This window comes from Gossypium hirsutum, chromosome A09 (assembly GCF_007990345.1).
Source record: "Gossypium hirsutum isolate 1008001.06 chromosome A09, Gossypium_hirsutum_v2.1, whole genome shotgun sequence".
NCBI classification, from domain to species: domain Eukaryota; kingdom Viridiplantae; phylum Streptophyta; class Magnoliopsida; order Malvales; family Malvaceae; genus Gossypium; species Gossypium hirsutum.
Window position 1 is genome coordinate 71,167,387 of NC_053432.1, and position 20,493 is coordinate 71,187,879.

The window sequence follows — 20,493 nt, forward strand, 5'->3', positions numbered from 1 at the left end:
TTTCTTTTTTTTCCTTCCTTTCTCTCTGTTTCGTTTCATTTGTTTTACTTTATATATATATATATAATATGTTAACTTAATAAATATCTAATTAATATATAATATTTATTTTACATTTGTATCCATTTATTATCCACACACTTGTCATAATTTAATATATTTATTACATAAAAATCTTATAATATAATTATTTAATTAATAAATATCTACTAATAATTAAATATACATATTACAAATGTATGTATTCAATTTATTACACATGTATTTTATAATTACCACACATTTGTCACTATTTTAATTTATTTCATAATATAATATAATATTAATATTAATTAATAATTATAGCAATAATTTAATATTTAAATAAATATCTATTTATTATCAAATACTTGTATTACAAATGTGTATATTTTTATTTCTACACTTATATCAAATCACTTTCATACACTTGTCTTTCTTTTATTTATTTGTCATATAATATCAATTTAATAATAATAAATACATTAATACTTACTTAAATAATAAGTAAATACATACATGTATTACAAATGTATGTACATTATTTATCACACATGTATTTTATTTTTATCACACACTTGGCACTCACTTTGGCTTATTTGCTTATTTAATCCTCTCAATTTTCTTTATTCTATAATTAAACTTTCACACTTCATTCAATTTAATCATTTTATCCATTTATCCTTAATTAAGCTAAATTTACTTCATTAAACTCTAATTAACCACTCGACTAACTTCATAAATATTTTTAATAATTATTTACTAATCCATTTTTCAGAAACGGAGACCTGAAAATACATTTTTCTGATAACCTTAAAATTCGGGTCGTTACAATACCTAAGGAAAAATCCACCTAGACTTTTCTTGTTATTCTGGCTCTGAACCGGACGATTTATTCATTCAACTTGTTCCGTAGAGATCCCTAAGTTATGTTATTATCCCTATTCAAGACTAATGACGTCTAATCCCTAGATTGCATAACCAAGACTTTTCTCTAATTAACACTCTAGGGTTGTATTAACTCGATCTATGGAACCCCTTATTAAGTTTCACCCTAATCCGACAAAATTTTGTCACCCTATTTCTAGGCGCGCAATCAACTTCGCTTAATTATGACAAAAGTACTCTTAGACAGGGTCTATTCCTCCTCCGAATAAGAGCATGTCTTGAATCGGTATCCTGGGATATCAAAACAAGAATTAAGAATACATAATTAAGAACAAGTTAAATATTTATCATACGAGTCAGAAAATAATAACAAGATTCGTCTTAGGTTTCATTCCCCTTAGGTGTTTAGGGGTTTTAGTTCATAATAAAATAAAGTACATCTCAAAAGTATGAAAATAACAAAACATAAAGAAAACTCTAAAACCCCTGAAGGAATTCTGAGAGAGATCTTCAGTCTTGGAGTAGCTTCGGCTTTTGGGATGGATCGTCTGGCTTTCTTCAAGTAGTTCTCGGCGTGCGGTTCTGTACGTTAAATATAACTCTTTGAAAAAGGGACACGCCCGTGTGCCACTGCCGTGTGACGTGATTGCCAGGCCGTGTTTGATCCGTTAAATTAGACACGACCGTGTGGGTCAATGGCCAGGCCGTGTGAATCGTGAAAGCCTTGGTCGACACCCTCGAAAAACACGGGCGTGTGAGCTGCCCGTGTAGCAAGGCTTAGGCTGTGTCATCTTCTCGATTTGGTCCGTTTTGTCCCTTTTTGGCTCGTTTTTGGTTCCTTTTGACTCTTGGTGCTCTTCTGAGTAAAAAACATGAAATAACCGAATTAAGAGCACCAAAATCCATAAATCTAGTAATAAATATCCATAAATATGCTAGGTATTTGGGGTAAAAATATGTAAATACCCCCACACTTAAACATTTGCTTGTCCTCAAGCAAAACTCTCATTTATTGCTAGAATTCATTTCTTTCAATCACATAATCATTACTGATAATGTTACAAGTTATTCCACAAAAAAATCATGCAGTGAGAATTCAACTATAGGGGCATTAAAAGCCTCAAACAATCTAAATTGAATATTTTGATAATAAAATCATAGGTAATCTCCTTCCTCTAAGTAATTAACTTTAGTCCTAAATATACAAGAGATGACATCCTCATTAAAGATTCACTCAAATCACTCAAAGTGTTTAAGGTTCAAGATTGAGCACTCGATTGTCTAACATGAGAAGTTATTACCATAGGCTTGCATGAAAATCAAATCTCCACCACTTGTAAATGATATGATACACAAATCAAAAGGTCTTTGCATGGTTGTAACGAGGTTTAGGTTACGGGTATGGATACAAACTGAAGAGACAAAGGTTAGAATCGAGATAATTTCAATATATTACCCCACTATCAAAAACTTAATTACTGAATCACAAACAAATATCTAGAACTATATTACATGAGCTTTCTCTCTCTTTTTTTTAGAACAAGTTAAATCAATACAATATAGAAATCATACTTCCTGATTCAGTAACAAAAAATGGTGAACATAGTGAGGTAACAATATTAAAAATAATCCCGATAAAAAATGGTAAATTAAGTAATAGGATTTCAACAATAATGGGTTAATGGGTTAATGATGAGGGTTAATTAATAAAAAGGGTTAGTAAGCTCAAGGGGGTTTACTAAGGGTTTAATTATGTGGGAAGGCTTTTTATGGAGTAAGTGAGTTAAATACTAAGTGCCTTTATCATCTCAGTATATCAAACCATATGTGTGATCTCGACATGTATAATCGAAGCAAGTTCTAGAATAACAGTTCAATGTTGACACACTCAAACCACAAAAGAAGTGCTTAAGAAAGAAAGCTATATGCTCAAAAGGCTCAAAAATCTCACCAAAAATTTGGGTTTTTGATGTCATTCCTATATACTTCAGATTTCAAGATAATGCCTCAATTTAGGAAAATAGTCTAAAAATTTTAGTTCTCAAAATATCAACTTATCATGCTCGATTCTCTAATGTCCTATAATCAAATAATCATACATAATTCCCATGGTCTAATTCATGACATATCAACAATAATTATAGATCAATCAGAATTTATTCGATCAAGATTATGAGAAAATCACTTAAGCACAAGACCAAATTCAGGGATTTGAAAATAATGCAAAAATGTACAAAGATAGACTATTCAAAATAAAGAAAATCATAAGAGGGAAAGAGGTGAAACTCCCTGTTATATGGATGTGGACCTTGATTTTGAGGCTGGAGTGTTTGGGAAAAGTGGTAGCTGCCACTGTTCTTGGCTAGATGAAGAAATTAGGTCGTTGAACATGGCACTCGTTGGGTATTATTCCCTATTTGTTTCCTTATTCCGTAAAATACTCCTAGAAGCTTAGCTTGGAAGTCTGTAGAATCATGAAGAGCTTATTAAGAGTTGGTGTGGAAGAGAGCGTAGTGGGAGTACTTGTTAAAAATACCAGAAAAATGAAGAAAGTAAAATTTACTAATATAGATATGACTTTCAAAAGAAAATAATAAAATTGAAATGAAAATAAAAATAAAAATAAAAAATAAAAAATAAAAATAAAAAGATAAGAGGATTCAATGATCTTCGTCAGTGGGGCACTCAAGTGGTGGCGCTGGAATGGCGATGTGGAAGTGCTGGCACAACTGCTGCATCATGGCCTGCATGTCATCCATCTGTCTGTCACGTCGCCGATCTCGGTCGTAAATCATCTCGAACTGTGTAGTACAATACTGCTCGAAGTGAACGAGTCGATCAGAAAGGTGTGCCAATGAAGCAGCAGCATGAACTGGTCGTTCCCTAGGTGGCGTGGTAAAAGGCTCCTCGTGCTGTGGGGGGACATCATCAGGAATTTCCTCAAGATCCTCCTCGTCAATGGCTTGAGTGAAACGGTACAAAGGAGGATCGGTCCCACGTTGGCGCTCGATCATCCTCATGTGTAACATAGTCGTGATGTCTTGCGGGGACATCTGACCGATCAGTGTAAGCGCTGATGACTGGGCCACGGTGTTGAGGATGCCGAAGAGTCTGGCAAGGCGCGTCACGTAGGGGCCGATAGAGATTACTGCCTTTCGATGCCACTCGATCTGATGGCAAATGCCGAAAGTGATGAAATATGCCAAGTCAGTCACGTGTGCATTCACCATGCACCATAAATAGTAGGCGTCGTGGGTGTTGACGATGCCGGTGCTCTCTCTCCTTCTGGATAAGGTGTGTGCTAATATGGCATGGAGATATCGTAGGGAAGGGGCGAGAGCTGAGGCCTTCGAGCAGCTGGGGTCATAGGTGGAAGAGAGTGGTGCCAAAGCCTTCCAGCACAATGAGGGAGAAATGTGGATATTGCGTGGTAGTGCATTCATGTCCTCCTCCTCCATAAACTTATAGGTGTAAAGTCCCAGAGCAACTCCAAACTCTTGGACACTCATCGCTTGAACTAGACCGCCTAATCGGAAGTGAATGGTGTCTGGGTCGTCATTGTTCATCATCACTACCTATAAATGAAAAGTAGAGCATAATTCTAAATTTAGCTCTAAATAAGTGGGCTCAGTAATATCGAAGAACTGTTCCCATGGGTCTGTGGACAGGAGGGCACGAATGCCATCAGCTAGCTAGACTTGTTCTACGGCAGCCCAGTCAATACAGCGACCTGTAGTGAGGGGTCGCGCGCGTAGTATCTGAAATAGTTCCTCCTGTGAAGCTTGCGAAAACTCAAGGAATGGGTGCCAAACTTCGACTGTAGCACGTACCGAGAAAGAATCCGGTCCTTTACGTCTCTTTGAGGATGGGACTGCGGCCTTCTTGCCTCTCGATAATGACATAATGTACCTGAAAAAGTATAAGCATTGATATAGTAGTTCCAAATATGTTAACATTTACCGATATTAAGCGAGAGGTGAAAATTTTATATGATTATTCAGAAACATGTACTGAAATAAAAAATGCATCATCGGTTAAGCAAGAATCCTAGAACTAGTATATGCTATTTATTGTTTAAACAATCCAAATATAGAAAATACTAATGTAAATTCCTAACTTAATTAGAACAAATTGGTAATATTAACAATATCTTTGTAAAGCATATAGAATTCTAATGTAGCAACACAAATTGGAAAAACAAGGTTGAGAAAGTGAACTAAAAATTGTTGTAGGGCGGCGCACGGGCGTGTAGATGGCGAGCACCGGCGTGGGGCGTGAGTGTACAGCCGTATGGAGGAAAAATGGAGGGAAAAGAGAGGGGAAAGTGAGGATTGATACAGGGGGAGTGGATGAGGAAGTGAGAATCTAGGGAATGGTGGCTGGAATAGGGATTAGAGAGTGGAGAATGGGAGATTTCGGCTAGGGTTTTGAAAGGAAGAAGAAAATGAACAGTGATTTGCTTATATAGGGGAGGTGCATACGGCCTAGGGCCACGACCGTGTACTCCAAAGGTGAGTCCGTGGTTTTTCAAGTTTTGAAATTTAGGTCGTTTTCGACTATTATCCCACGCCCGTGTGTCTTAGGCGTGTGTGGCACACGGCTATGTCACACGATCGTGCCTAGCTTTGTTCGCTTCTCCCACGCCCGTGTGTTTGGGTACCACGCTCGTGTATTATTGTCCACGGTTTAACGGCACGGGCGTGTCTCACACCCATGTCGAAGAAACAGAATCAAGCCTTGCCCCTGGCATGCTCGTGTTGTTCCATTCCCACGCCCATGTTAATCCTATCAAGTTCACCCACAACCATGTCGCACGGCCATGGGGATGTATCGTATCCCGTGTTTTGAGAAGATTATGTCCTGCTTCTACAAGGCCGTATCGCACGATCGTGTCTCTTCCCTTGTTTGGCCACGGCTTTAGGCATGCCCGTTTTTCTGGCCATGTGGGCTGAAAAACTTTGCAATTCAAAGATAAAGTTAATGATTCAAAGTGTTGGAAATTAAAAATAAAGAAATAAAAATATGTTAGTGCTCGGGTTGCCTCCCGAGAAGCACTTATTTATAGTCTAAGCTTGACTTACCTCTTTAATGAATGGTCAGGGTGGTTTGAGGTGTTTATACTCCTTATTCCTGCAATTAATCTCATCAAAATAGGGTTTTAATCGGGTGTTGTTTACCTTAAAAGTGCCGAACTTGAGGTGACTCACCTCTACCGTATCGAATGGAAAAATACTGAGTATCGTAAGAGGGATTTCCTCATTCGGTGTAGTAGTGGTAATATAGGGATCTGCGACATCTAGTAAGACTTTATCACCAACCTTAAGTTTATTAGGAGAGGTATCGGGCTTGTTTTGGCGTAGTTTCGATTTATCATGTGTTATTGGTTTGTGTGCTTACCATTCATCTAGCTCCTCTATATGTAGCCTTCGTTCTTCATGAATGTTTCCTTTATCATTTCTGGAACATGGCTCATGAACTTTTTGGAAGCTTAATTTCTGCAAAATCATATTGTCAGTTTTAGTAGATTGGTGTGGATTATTACCTTCAATGTTCGATGTGATACCAGAAGTACGAGCTTGAAGGGTGATCGTTTTGTCTCCCACACGAAGTGTAAGCTCACCTATGCCAACATCAATAACTGTTTTAGCAGTTGCTAAAAAGAGCCTTCCTAAAATCAAAGGGGTGTTATTATCCTCCTCTATGTCTAGAACAACGAAATCAACGAGGAATATGAAGTTATCTACTTTCATGAGTACATATTCAATAATACCTTTAGGGAATCTTATAGTTTTATCTGCCAATTGAATGCTCATCCTAGTTTGTTTAGGTTTCCCAAGACCTAGTTGTTTAAACATTTTGTAAGGCATAACGTTAATACTAGCCCATAAATCAGCTAATGCATGACTTATATCTAAACTGCCAATTAAACAAGGAATTGTAAAACTCCCTGGATCTTTCAATTTGTGGGGTAGCTTATTCTATAGAATAGCTGAGCAGGTTGCGTTTAGCTCCACATGCGACGCTTCGTCTAACTTCCGCTTATTTATTAAAAGCTCTTTTAAAAATTTCATTACATTTGGCATCTATGACAAAGCTTCAATAAACGGTAAGTTAATATGTAATTTTTTCAAAAGTTTAAGGACATTACTGAATTGTTCATCTAAGTGGTCTTTCCTTGTCGCGTTAGGGTATGTCACACGAGGTTTATATTCGACAGTCACTGGTTTGTTTGTATTTTGACCTGCCTCATCTCTCCCTTTGCTTCCCACGGTTTCTTGCCTCGATTCTGGTTCAGGCTCAACGACTCCTTCGTCATCTTGAGTATTAATTGCGTTGAGTTGTTCCCTTGGGTTAGGTTCGGTATTACTTGGCAAACTACCTTGTGGTCGTTCGGAGATCAGTTTGGAAAGCTAGCCTATCTGAGTTTCGAGTCCTTGGATCGATTGTTGTTGATTTTTAAGTGCTGTCTCGGTATTTTGGAAATGGGTTTCTAACATTTATATAAATTTTGAGAGCACCTCCTCAAGGTTCGGTTTCTTCTCTTGTTGATAAAGTGGCTGCTGAAAACCCTGAGGATTTTGTGGCTTTTGATTTCCTTGACCACCCCAAGAGAAATTTGGGTGGTTCCTCCAACCTGCATTATAAGTATTACTGTATGGGTAATTTTGAGATCTAAAGTTATTATTATCCATATAGTTGACTTGTTCCTCTTCGGTTGTGGGATTGAAGGATTGATATTCTGTATGCACACCTCCTCCGCTTGAGTCACACCTCATTACTAGATGTACCTGCATAGAGCCAAGTAAACCATCAATCTTTTTATTGAGAAGTTCTACCTGATTTGACAGCATAGTAACTGAGTCGACGTTATAAACGCCGGCTGTTTTTGTTGGCTTAGTCCTCATGACTTGCCATTGATAGTTATTCTGTGACATTTCTTCAATGAATTCATAAGCCTCTTCAGGTATTTTGTTGTTGATGTTTCCGCCAGCAGTTGCGTCAACTATTTGTTGAGTCAAAGGATTCAGACCATTATGGAATGTTTGTACTTGCAGCCAAAGCGGTAACCCATGGTGAGGGCACCTTCTCAGTAAGTCCTTATATCTCTCCCATGCATCGTAAAGTGTTTCTAAATCCATCTGCACAAAAGAAGAGATATCATTACGTAATTTAGCCTTTTTAGTCAGCGAAAAATATTTTAGTAAAAATTTCTCGGTCATTTGTTCCCAAGTAGTGATAGACCCTCGTGGTAACGAGTTCAACCACTGTTTAGCTTTGTTTCTCAGTGAAAAGGGAAATAACCAAAGACGAATGGCATCATCAGAAACGCCATTGATTTTAAATGTATCGTAAAATTTTAGAAAATTTGCTAAGTGAGCCTTGAGATCTTCATCCTGTAGACCATCAAACTGAACAAACTGCTATATCATCTGAATAGTGTTAGGTTTTAATTCAAAAGTATTTGCAGCTACAGCAGATCTAACTATGCTAGATTCAGTTCCTGTTAGAGAAGGTTTAGCATAATCATACATAGTACGTAGAGCAGGATCTTGATTAGCCGCAATTGCAGGAGGTAGCTAATTGCCTTGGTTTTCAGCCATCTCTTCAGTTGGGGGTTGAGTATCGTCTTCTTGCTCGTTCTCTGTGTATCTTAAGCTTCGCATTATTTCTCTTTGGTTTCTACGAACTGTGCGTTCGATTTCTTCGTCAAAAAGTAATGGTCCTGACGGGTTTCTTCTAGTCATAAACTAGGAAAACCTGCCAAGAGAAAGAAAAAGTAAATTAATTAGTAATAATTAAATTGCAAGAAAAAATAAATGGCTAAAGTAATAAAAAATGAGTGTTCCTAAGATTTTAGTTCCCCTGCAACGGCGCCAAAAACTTGATCGCGTGATTCGTAACAAGTAATAAATATTTATAATGAAGATCAAACCTAGACTAACTATTATCACGACGAAAAGGTAAGCAAACCTATCGAACAATAGTATAATAATGGCAAGACCGGGATATCATACCCAAGGGAACCAAAAGTACTAGTAAGAACTATCTTTTTATTATCTAGCTTAAGAATAAAAGAGGGTTTTATTTGTTTTAATTAACTAATTATATAAACTAAGAACGTACAGATAAAAGAATTGGGAATTGCTTTTGGGAAAATCGATTGACTTGAGACAATACCTAAGGAAAAATCCACCTAGACTTTACTTGTTATTCTGGCTCCGAACCGGACGATTTATTCATTCAACTTGTTTCGTAGAGATCCCTAAGTTATGTTATTATCCCTATTCAAGACTAATAACTTCTAATCCCTAGATTGAATAACCAAGACTTTTCTCTAATTAACACTCTAGGGTTGTGTTAACTCGATCTATGGATTCCCTTATTAGGTTTCACCCTAATCTGGTAAAATATTGTCACCCTATTTCTAGGCGCGCAATCAACTTCGCTTAATTATGACAAAAGTACTCTTAGACAGGGTCTATTCCTCCTCCAAATAAGAGCATGTCTTGAATCGGTATCCTGGGATATCAAAACAAGAATTAAGAACACATAATTAAGAACAAGTTAAATATTTATTATACGATTCAGAAAATAATAACAAGATTCGTTTTAGGTTTTATTCCCCTTAAGTATTTAAGGGTTTTAGTTTATAATAAAATAAGAGTACCTCTCAAAAGTATGAAAATAACAAAACATAAAGAAAACTCTAAAACCCTTGAAGGAATTCTGAGAGAGATCTTCAGCCTTGGAGTAGCTTCGACTTTTAGGATGGATCGTCTAGCTTTCTTTAAGTAGTTCCCGGCGCGCGATTCTGTACTCTAGAAAAGTTCTGGAGAGGTCGGCCCCTTTCTAAGTCATACTTAGGGTGTTTATATAGGCTTTGGATTAGCTTTCTTCCTCCCTAAGTATCCTTTTTTGTGTAAAATATAACTCTTTGAAAAAGGGACACGCCTGTATGCCACAGCCGTTGACGTGATTGCTAGGCCGTGTTCGATCCGTTAAATTGCACACGGCCGTGTGGGTCAATGGCCAGGCCGTATGAATCGTGAAAGCCTTAGTCGACACCCTCGAAAGACACGGGCGTGTGAGCTACTCGTGTGGCAAGGCTTAAGCCGTGTCATCTTCTCGATTTGGTCAGTTTTGTCCTTTTTTGACTCGTTTTTGGCTCCTTTTAACTCTTGATGCTCTTTTTGGGTACAAAACATGAAATAACCGGATTAAGAGCACCAAAATTCATAAATCTAGTAATAAACATCCATAAATATGCTAAGTATTTGGGGTAAAAATATGTATAATTTGGCATTTATCAGGGTGTCACTAGTTTTGAAATGTATTTCTATAGTCTCTTATATAGTGACCATCAATGGGAGTAGAGGCAATATTTTCAAACCTACTAGAGGACTCTGACAAGGTGACCCACTTAGTCCTTTTCTTTTTTCTGATTTGTAATGAGGGACTTTCGTCCTTGATCAGGCTGGAAACAAAAGAGGGTTCGATAAAAGGAGTTAAAGCTAGCAGAAGAGGCCCAGCAATTTCACATTTACTGTTCGCATATGATTGTATTTTGTTTGGTGAAGCTACAAAGAGAGGAACGAAGATTTTAAAAGATATTTTAAGGGAATATGATATTTGCTCCAGCCAATGTGTGAATTTTAATAAATCCACGATTTTCTTTATTTCTAATACAGCGAGAAAGGACAAAGAAGGCATCTTGAATGAAATGGGAGTGAGGCGCTCGACAAATATGAAAAAATATTTAGGACTCCTTAACATGGTAGGAAGACGAAAGAAGGAATCTTTTTAGAACCTTAAGGATAGGGTTAAGCAAAGGATTGAAAAATGGAGTACATGACTTCTATCTCAAGGGGGAAAAGAGTTTTTCATAAAATCTGTACTTAAAGCAATACCAACTTATGCTATGACATGCTTTCTTCTACCAAGATCACTATATGGGGAGTTTGAAAATATTTTTGCTAGATTTTGGTGGCAAAAAGATAAAGGAAGGAAAGGAATTCACTAGTGCCAATGGAAAGTTATGTGCAGCCCTAAAGAGGAAGGGGTATAGATTTTAGAAATATGGCTCAATTTAATATTTCTTTATTACTAAACAAGGATAGAGGATTATTAATAACCAGAATACTCTCGTTACGCAAGTATTTAAAGCAAATATTTTTCAAATGACCATTTTTTAAATTTCCGTTTGGGAAATTCTTGCTCTTATGTGTGGAAAAGTATTTGGGCAGCTAAAGCTATATTGGCTAAATGCCTATGCTGAAGGGTTGGTACGGGTACTAATATATCCATTAATGATGATGCTTGGATTCCATATGCAATTAATTTTAGATTATTTATAGCGATCAATTCGATGCGTGATTTTAAAGTAAATGAGTTGTTTGATAGCAATAATAGACTTTGCAAGAGGGAGTTGTTAAATAATACCTTCACAGAAGAAGACGCTGGAAGAATCCTTCGGATCCCCTTGACACAAACACCTCACGAGGACTTCCTCATCTGGGAGGAGAATCGTCGGGTGAATTCTCGGTCCAAAGTGCCTATAAACTATTACAGAGTTCTGATGCAAATCCTAGAGTTTATGCTTTACAAACCATCTACAGGAAATTTTACAAAAAAATTTGGAGCCTAAATCTACCAACAAAAATAAAGATTACAATCTGAAGACTCTCATGGAATTATTTGCCTACAAAAGTAAATATGCAGTATAGGAAGTTAGCAACCAACAAAAGCTGCCCCCAACGTAGAGAAAGAGCTGAAACAATGGACCATTTATTCCGAGAATGTCCTGTTATAGTAGAAGCATGGACAGCATTATCACTTCAGAATATTTTAATGATTCAAAACATAGACTTTGTACAGTGGCTTGCCTGGGTGTTTGAGCAGTTCACCCCTTGTCAATGTCGCCTTTTCTGCTGCGCACTTTGGGCCATATGAGGAGATCGAAACAAAAGAATACATGACAAAAGAGTTAGTAATGGAGAGGAAATTGCAAACTTCATCAGTAACTACATTACTAAACTTACTGGTTTCGAAAAAAGAAAATCAGTAAAAATAACAAAAAACAGAAGATGGAGACACCACCTTGTGAGTTCATCAAGATTAACTTCGATGGTGCATACAACGGGAGTCAAAATCGTTGGGCTTCAGGTATTGTGGCTAGAGATGTGGAAGGAAAAGTTCTTTTATCCTGCTTAGAGATCCATAATGGTATAACCTCTGCATTTGCTGCTAAAACAATAGTCTGTTGGAAAGCAGTTCAAATAGGAATCAAAAAGGGATGGCAGTCAATCATCTTCGAAGGAGATTCCCTCGCAATAATAAAGAAATGCAACACAAAGGGTCAAGATCGGTCACTAGTAGGGGTATATATCTATGATATCCGACAGAAGATAAATGATTCCAATAATATCAGATTCAAACATACACCGAGATCTGCAAATACTCTTGCACATCTTCTTGCAATAGAAACTCTAAAAAGAAAAGAAGAGATATACCTGAAAATGGAGGTCCTTGAGTACGTCGAAGAACAAAAAAAGTTCGATTGGGTGTGTGATCCAGATTAGGAAAGTTTCCGAAGATGAAGAAAGGAAGAGAGAAAGCTTCAAAATAAAAAGGAAAATGAAACGTTTTAGAAGGAAAAGCTTTCTGAAGATTGAAATCTTCAACTAGGCAGTGAAATGATGGAAAGATAGGATGACAAATTTCAACAAATTCTGATTGGGCACTAGTTTGGCGCATTAAATGTTGTTCTGGATTATTCTATAGTAATATCTAGATATTTTGTTTAGTTTTTGGCCATCTGAAATCTTCTGGGCCATTTATTTAAAGTTTTATTTATTTTATTTTGGGTCTTTTGCAATCTTAGGCCTCTTTCTTAGGTTAATAGATATGTACTCTTATACTTTGTAGTTTGTTTTCTCTTATTAATACAAGCCTAGTTTAAAATAATTTCAAATATATATATATGCTAAAACAAACACACATAGAAGTAGACAATGATGTGAAAAAAGCACAACAACAACAATAATAATAATAATATGTTAGAAAATTTTAGAGTTTGCGTAGAGGAAATTTAAAAATTTTCTAATTCGAACATTTGTTGTGATATCTAAAAAAATAGGCTCAATTAATAACTACTTATGTATCAAATATTTAGAGGATAGTTCATTGTCGCAAAAGGCCTTTAGGAAGTTGCCTGAGCTTTTCAATCAACTTGAACCAAAGTTTGAATACTTCAAACTTTCAATCAATTGATATTCTTTACTCATTTCGAACTTACAATTGTTTAAAGAGTGAGCTTTAAGAATAACTTTATGCAAACCTTTATTAAACCTAAAACTGAAATTTTAACTTCTAGCTCTAAATTATAATTGTTGGATTACTGCAATTATGATTGCTCTTAATCCACCATATCAAGTCAAGAAAAATAGAATTTATTTGAGTACGAAAAAATTTACTGAAATAAAATACCATTAAATTTCTATAGAGTTTCCTCTTAGAATTTTTTTGCTATGTATTTTCGATTAACCTTGAGGGTTTACAAAGGAAATTATACAAGAATTTAATTCTCATTCAGAATTTACAAAGGAAATTATACAAGAATTTAATTCTCATTCAGAATTCTTAATTAAATCGAGAGAGAATTTTAATTTGAGTAAGACTCCATAAGCCCAATTAATTTCAACAGAAGATCTCAAGTTTGGTGAACAAATCTCGATACCATGCTTTCTAAGTAAAGTTATGGCTATCGACTTGCAATTTGCATCATGATTAAAATGTCTAAGGTCACAACATTTTAGAAATATATATTTTTGAGCTTTATAACACTTGGCTAACAAGTCTTGATACCATGCTCTTCTAGATGGAGTTGTGGATATTAACTTACAATTTACAGTATTATTAAATTTTTAAGGTCATGGATGATGGATGGATGGATGGATTATGCTTTACTTTTACATGCTATTTCAGCAGATCTCGGAAACTTGGAAAATAAGTGTTTTACAGTTAATAATTTTATATACCATTTTTAGTTTTTATGTTATTTTTTTGTATTTTTATAATTTTTATAATTTTTAAATTCTTTATAATTTATTGTCATTAATATTAAACTTTTAGTGATATAAATGTATGCTACTATTTTGCTCAATAGTAACGTGAGATTATATTTTTCATAAAGAAAGCATTAGATAATTTTTCACTAATAAAATTTTTGAATTAGCGACACAAACGAAACATCAAATAAAAATAAAAATGTCTCCAAATAAGTTTCCTAACATTTTTTTTTTGTTCTTAATAAGTGACATTCCTAATATTTGTTAAAATTATCATACAAAATATAAGAAAAATAACTTGGAGAAACAAATTATTATGTACTTCACATTAAGCCTATTTTTTGTGAAAAAAATAACACGTCCCTGTTTATACATCATAAAAAATTAATGAATAAAATTGTCAAAAACAAAACCTATTAATAATAGTGACATAAAAATGAAAAAAAATCTTTAGAATATAAATAATTTGTCACTAATAAGAATTTACACATTAGTCACAATAAAAAATCGTTGCAAGGTTTCAAGACATCACAAAAACATTTCTCACAAAAATTTTTAGAGGTAAACTTTGATGCCAAACATATAAAGACATAAACTTATGGCGTTTTAAGAAATTATCATGTAAGATATACCACTAATTATGAAACGTGAGGATTTTTGCTTTCATCACATTTGTAGTATATTCTAACATTATTTTAAGTATCACATAGAAAATTCATCACTAATTGATTGATTTGTTGTAGTGTTTATAAGACTTGAAAATATTTCAAGTATAATTAAATCAAATTGCAACATTTGATTAAAGGAATTTGGAATTATTTTGCTATATCAAAACCTTTGAAAATCAAAATTAACAATATTACATTATCTTAATATGGCATTAGAGCTTTTTATTTAACGACATGGTTCTTAACCTTATCCTATACTCGTTTTCTCACCCTTTCGTTCAAATGAACATATTCTTGAACCTTTATATGGCTACAACAATTTATCTTTTTCAATTGAAACAATGTTACTTCTTGTTCATTAGAGTTACTCAATCAACATTATTTTATCACCAACCAATCATTGGCTCCTATATCTATTCAAAGTGGCGAAGTTCAAGCCTAACTAGATTGATAGTTAGTAAAGGGGTCTTGCTTAATGGATGTTAAGCCACACCTTAGATATACCAATGTAATACCCCAAACCCAGCCTAGAGGTTTAAGCCGAATCTGGATGAGTTACACCAACATAATCAAAATGTACTTCTTTTCAGAGTTTTAGCTTTGAAAAATAGAAATTCATTTTAGTCGATTTAGATAATTTTGCAATTTTGTTTTAGACTGGCAGATACTGACAAGATTATAAAAAGAAAAATAAGACAAGTCCAAAACAAATTACAAATCCAAATGATTAAATTGTAGTTATCTCAGTGCAAAACAATCCGAGCTCGCGCACGCCGTCCAATATTAAATCAGATGTCTTCCTGACAGATAAAAGTAAGACAAAGGGTGAGTCACTAAACATCGCGTATAACCAAACTCAAATACAAATAAACAGAACATAATATATAGATAATTGTAATGCAAGCATTATATAACAGTTGTATAACCAACACGGAACAGATCTAGAGTATCACAGAGACTTCAACAGAGGTAGTACAACAGAACAAAGCAAAACAGAACAAAGTAGAACAACACAATTCAAACAGAACAGAACCGAATAGAGCAGAACAAAACATAATAGAACAGAGCAGAGCAATGTTGAACAGAACACAACATAAATATTTATGCAAATGCAGTATTTTTCAAACAGATCAGAATGCAGATTTATCAAAAACATCCTACCCAACTTCACTACACACAGAAATAGAGTTCCTCAGAAGTCGTCCAGCCAGATCACACCAACAGATAACTGTGGACAGTGCCACCAGTATTTTGCAGTTAAAACTGCCAAATCGAATACATATGGTCAAGCCACTATAGTACAGTCGAACTGCCAGAACAGAAGTGTGGATAAACCACCAGATAATGCGGATCATTAAACTGCCAGAAACTTCCTCTCTTTACATCAACCTAATTCCCATGCAATATGTCATGGCATGCTTATGCAGAATCAGAGTAATGAGCATGTAAGTCATGCTATCTCTTAATAACAGAACCAGTAAATATGAGAGTCCATATTTTGTAAAACAGACTTATCAAACCTCAACAGACCATATTAGATTTGCCATGAAGTCACATGCACAGTTATAAATCAAAATCAATAATAATCAGTCTAACATGTTCAGATATCGTATATTCCTCATCAACAGGGTAATGAAGAGGCATACCAACAAACTTAATTGAATACAGAACGTACATGGATAATTCACACACATAGACAATAACACATTACGTTATGAGATCCTACTCACTTAGGTTCAAACATAACAGATATACATACGATCACAAGTTATTCATTATCAGATCATCAGATATCAAGTTATATAACCTAATTCAGATTGTACAAAGCTTACAGTAGGCCTGCGCCCGTTTCGAATGACGCTTGTGGCCACGGAGAAAAATTTCAAATATAGCTTCACACGACCTAGAGAATTGGTCTGTTTCACTTGCTCGTGTGGTCCTAATTCACAAACAGTGAGTTACACGGCCTGGACACATGCCCATGTCCTTTCCCGTGTGGCTCACACGGCCTGAGCACACATTCATGTCCTTGCCCGTGTGGCTCACGCGACTTGGGCACACGCCCATTTCCCTAGTCGTGTGGTCCTAAATCATAAATAGTGAGTTACACAGCTTAGACACACGCTCGTGTCCTTTGCCTATGTGAACCCTACACTAACATGGCTATACACGGCCTTGACACTCACTTGTGTCCCTTGCCCGTGTGGTTCAAATTCAATAAATAGTTAGTTACATGGCCTGGGCATACCTATCTCCCTAGCCGTAAGGCGTCGACAGCTATGTTTTTTAGCGTCTAAAATTCGTAAAGACATGGGTTTTAGGTATGCACCTGATACGGATTAGAAGCAGAAACAACAAAAGATGAGTTCTAGTCCCTAAACGACAAGCAATTGTCCAATAAACGGTTAACTCGCAACCAAAATGCTAAAAACCTAACATTCCAAATTCGAAGTTGCGTCAAAGAACTTTCGATACCAAAATTTTAAATCAAACTTACTGACCAACGGATTAAACTAGGAGGATAAGTCGGATCCCATACAGAATCAGCACAACGTAACGTAACAAAAAGAATGGTCACTTTAAAAGAAAGTAACCAAAATGAAGAAACTAAATATTAGGAAAGGAATGACAGAAGAAACATGACAAGAAGGAAAAAAGAAAGAACAAAAAGATGAGAAACATCACTGGATGTTTCTGGAAGTTTTAAATAACCAAGCAAACTAACTACCGCACAACGAAATGAAAAAATACATTCCCTAACACAAGTCGAGATTTGAACATAGGACCACAAACACAGACAAATGTTTAACTATCGAACCAGTGGGCTCATTCTTGACATCAATTGATTGAGTTTAACTTATAAACCAACATTCAAAGGTAAGAGTTTAAGCAAAATGGCAATTTCCAAAAACATGATTCGAACCCGAAACCTCACACACATACCTAGAACACTTAACCACTAAACCAAATCAATTTACTTGTAAGAATTTCCAAAGTCTAAACTCAAATCAAGGGATGACCTCTTTTGGTTTCAAAACGAGATTTCTTCTAAGTCAGTTTTTTGGGATGTTACAACCAACAACTTCGTAATTTATAATACTACATCATAATCTCCAAAATCATAATTTTCCCAAATTAGCTATTAGCTATTAGCTATTGTAACTCATAAAAAGAGCTCACATTAAAACATTTTTAGTCACAAAGTCCACTTTTCTCCCTATCAATTGTTCACTAAGTTCTATCATCATCAATCTAAGATTGCTTCTCTATCGACCATCAATCTTTAAAGGTTGTACTATAGTTTTATGATTTGAAATATTCAAATAAATTTGTTATCTATCTATATTATATATTTAAGGTTTGGTTGAGTTGGTTTCACTAATCAATCAGGTCTTAAGTCCAACTCAATTAGAAATTTACCAAAAAAGCCCATGATTTTTTTACAAAGCAACAAATATTTTTTTGAAAGTATTTGTCTATTTATATTTTGATAAATCTAAAAAGAATAAATGCACAGAAGGGGAATAATGTGATTTAAACTTAAAATAACATGCTCTTCACAATTTCAATTTTGCCATTTCAACCAAAACTACATTGAATTTTTATATCATTTTTTTTCATAATATTTGTCACATAATTTTTATTTTATACAATACCTAGAACTACACATAGCCCCTCCCCAACTCATAAATAGGAGGATAATACGCTTCAGCACACTCGAACCCATATCTTCCTGCATTGGCAATAATGCCCATGCCAATCGAGCTATGACTCAATCGGCTTATCACATAATTTTTGAATCAACATCATTGGTGTGTCATAATCTAGCTATTATTATCCTATTTTTGAATAATTATTAGTTGTATAAACAGAAGTTTCTGTGAATAAAGAGATTCATTTCAATATTCTCCTATTACTTAATATTGCACACCTTTAATCTGTGCATCATTTTTAAAGTTTGATGTTTTTATGAAATTAAAGAGGGAGTTTGTTGTCTTTTTATCAATAATGGCAAATACAATTAGAAAAATTTTTTGGTTACCATATTATGCAACTGCCAAGAACGTAAGCTTATACTTGCCATATAACCAAGTGTCATCTATTTAGACAATAGGCTTACAATGTGGAAACCCTTTAATGCATTGCTTAAACGTCCAAAATAGACTTTATGCATTGCTTAAACCCATCACATTTTGTTTTGTGTACCATGCCTTGTGATACGAGACAGTGTAGCTATATCTGCTTCGGATGTCAGGGATTAGCACTAAGGTTGGAATCTAATTTATGCATTGACTTTATGCATTGACATTATAGCACCATTGACTTTATGCATTGACATATGATTTTAGAATCTAATTTATGATGGTCTTGCGTTTACTGTCAACAATGCACGTATATGGACCATTATGCTTTCGTATCTCCCAAATCTGCTTCTTCTTTATAAGTGATGCCTTAATTCACCAATTACATCTATCGCCAATTTTAACGTACTTGCCAACATATATGGTTAAGGTCGACTCTGCCATCTTATAATCATAGGAGGCTTTAATATTGTAATGCTTTACGACTGCTTATGTAGTATTGAAATTGGCATGCATGCAGCACTTGAAGCAGCTAAGGAGCAGACAATGCCACATAAGTTATATGGATGAAGTATGAAGATCAAACTGCTGTAGTATTTCTAGATGAAGTACATGCAGCTACTGAAGTTGATGCTACTGTTCAATTTCAGTTTCATTTTGTTACTTTAAGTAATATTTTGTAACTTAGTTAAATTAGAACTAAGTAGGTAGTGTATTTAATGTAATTGGGTGCTGATAAGATTGATAGAACAACTTACCTAATTGTGTAAGTTGATTTGCAAGTTGTAATATGCAAGCGGTGTAGGTAAGTCTAAAAATAGTAAATATGTTAAAGCTGAGCAGCTTATGACTGGTATATATATTGGCAGTATGCCATCTTCTTTAATCAATGAATTTCAACAGAAATCATTCAATAAAAATACTCTCTCAATTTTTTCTTTCTTTCACAAAGTAAAAATCTATTTTGTTTATCATGCAAATATCAAGCCTTTTGAAGCTCAATCTTCCTTCATTCTTCATCCGGATTTATTACGTTGTTGCTCAAGTTTTGACTGAGCTTCATACTTCATCCGGATAAATTGTTCAAAAACCTAACAATTGGCATATAGAGCCTTATTCTTAGTGGACCTGTCATTTTCAACCCTTAGAACCATGGCTTCATCAGGCTTCTCACCAGTTGCACCATCAGTTTTCAATGGTGAGGGCTACCACATTTGGGTAGTGAAAATGAAGACCTACCTGCAGGCATTCGATTTGTGGGAAGTGGTCAACTCAGATGTTGAACCAGAACCACTCAGAGCCAATCCAACAGTGGCTCAGATCAGGCAGCATGCTGATAAAAGAACAAAGAGGCATAAAGCTATGTCATGTATCTAGAACAGTGTATTTGATGTGATTTTCACAAGAATCATGGCTTGTGAGTCACCAAAGCAGGCCTGGGATAAGTTGAATGAGGGGTTCCAAGAGACTAAAAGAACAAGGCAGCAACAGCTACTGAATTTAAGAAGGGACTTTGAAAACTTGAAGATGAAAGAGGAAGAAACTGTCAAGCAGTACTCAGACAAAATCATGGCTATAGTAAACAGCATAAGGCTACTTGGAGAACAATTTAATGAAGCAAGAATTGTAGAGAAGGTGATCTCAACCTTACCTGAAAGGTATGAGGCAAAGATCTCATCTCTTGAAGACTCGAAGGACCTGACCGGCATCTCATTGACAGAGCTGATAAATGCTCTTTATGCTCAAAAGCAAAAGAGAGCAAATAGACTA

At 35.2% G+C, this 20,493-nt stretch overlaps 2 protein-coding genes and 1 non-coding gene across 13 annotated transcripts; 1 reads left to right on the forward strand and 2 right to left on the reverse strand.

Annotated features, from left to right (window-relative positions):
• Positions 1-1,733: 1,733 nt before the first annotated feature.
• LOC107889521 (uncharacterized) lies at positions 1,734-12,668 on the reverse strand. 11 transcript variants are annotated; one of them, XR_005901164.1, is made up of 5 exons: positions 12,417-12,668; positions 12,004-12,163; positions 11,347-11,841; positions 8,437-8,664; positions 7,007-8,045 (listed from the first exon to the last, which is right to left on the reverse strand). XR_005901164.1 is itself a non-coding variant. In XM_041076607.1 (2 exons), exon 2 carries the CDS (start codon positions 8,124-8,126, stop codon positions 7,404-7,406), a length of 723 nt encoding a protein of 240 aa, XP_040932541.1. In that variant the 5' UTR covers positions 8,127-8,664; positions 11,347-11,997; the 3' UTR covers positions 7,007-7,403. The 11 variants fall into 11 exon arrangements, 1 of the variants encoding a protein (XP_040932541.1); XR_001681768.2 differs by lacking the exons at positions 7,007-8,045; positions 8,437-8,664 and adding an exon at positions 1,734-1,762; XR_001681765.2 differs by having other exon boundaries at positions 7,007-8,664.
• On the reverse strand, positions 3,136-6,397 carry LOC121206169 (uncharacterized). Its single transcript, XM_041076606.1, has 2 exons — positions 5,988-6,397; positions 3,136-5,854 (listed from the first exon to the last, which is right to left on the reverse strand). Exon 2 carries the CDS (start codon positions 4,473-4,475, stop codon positions 3,567-3,569), a length of 909 nt encoding a protein of 302 aa, XP_040932540.1. The 5' UTR covers positions 4,476-5,854; positions 5,988-6,397; the 3' UTR covers positions 3,136-3,566.
• On the forward strand, positions 7,972-8,078 carry LOC121207441 (small nucleolar RNA R71). The gene has a single exon (XR_005902531.1). It is a non-coding gene; the product is annotated as a small nucleolar RNA R71 (small nucleolar RNA).
• Positions 12,669-20,493: the final 7,825 nt, after the last annotated feature.

Excerpts from the sequence above, each read along its gene's own strand:
- LOC121206169 (XM_041076606.1), bottom strand. The coding sequence starts at position 4,475 with ATGATGAACAATGACGACCCAGACACCATTCACTTCCGATTAGGCGGT.
- LOC107889521 (XM_041076607.1), bottom strand. The coding sequence starts at position 8,126 with ATGACCGAGAAATTTTTACTAAAATATTTTTCGCTGACTAAAAAGGCT.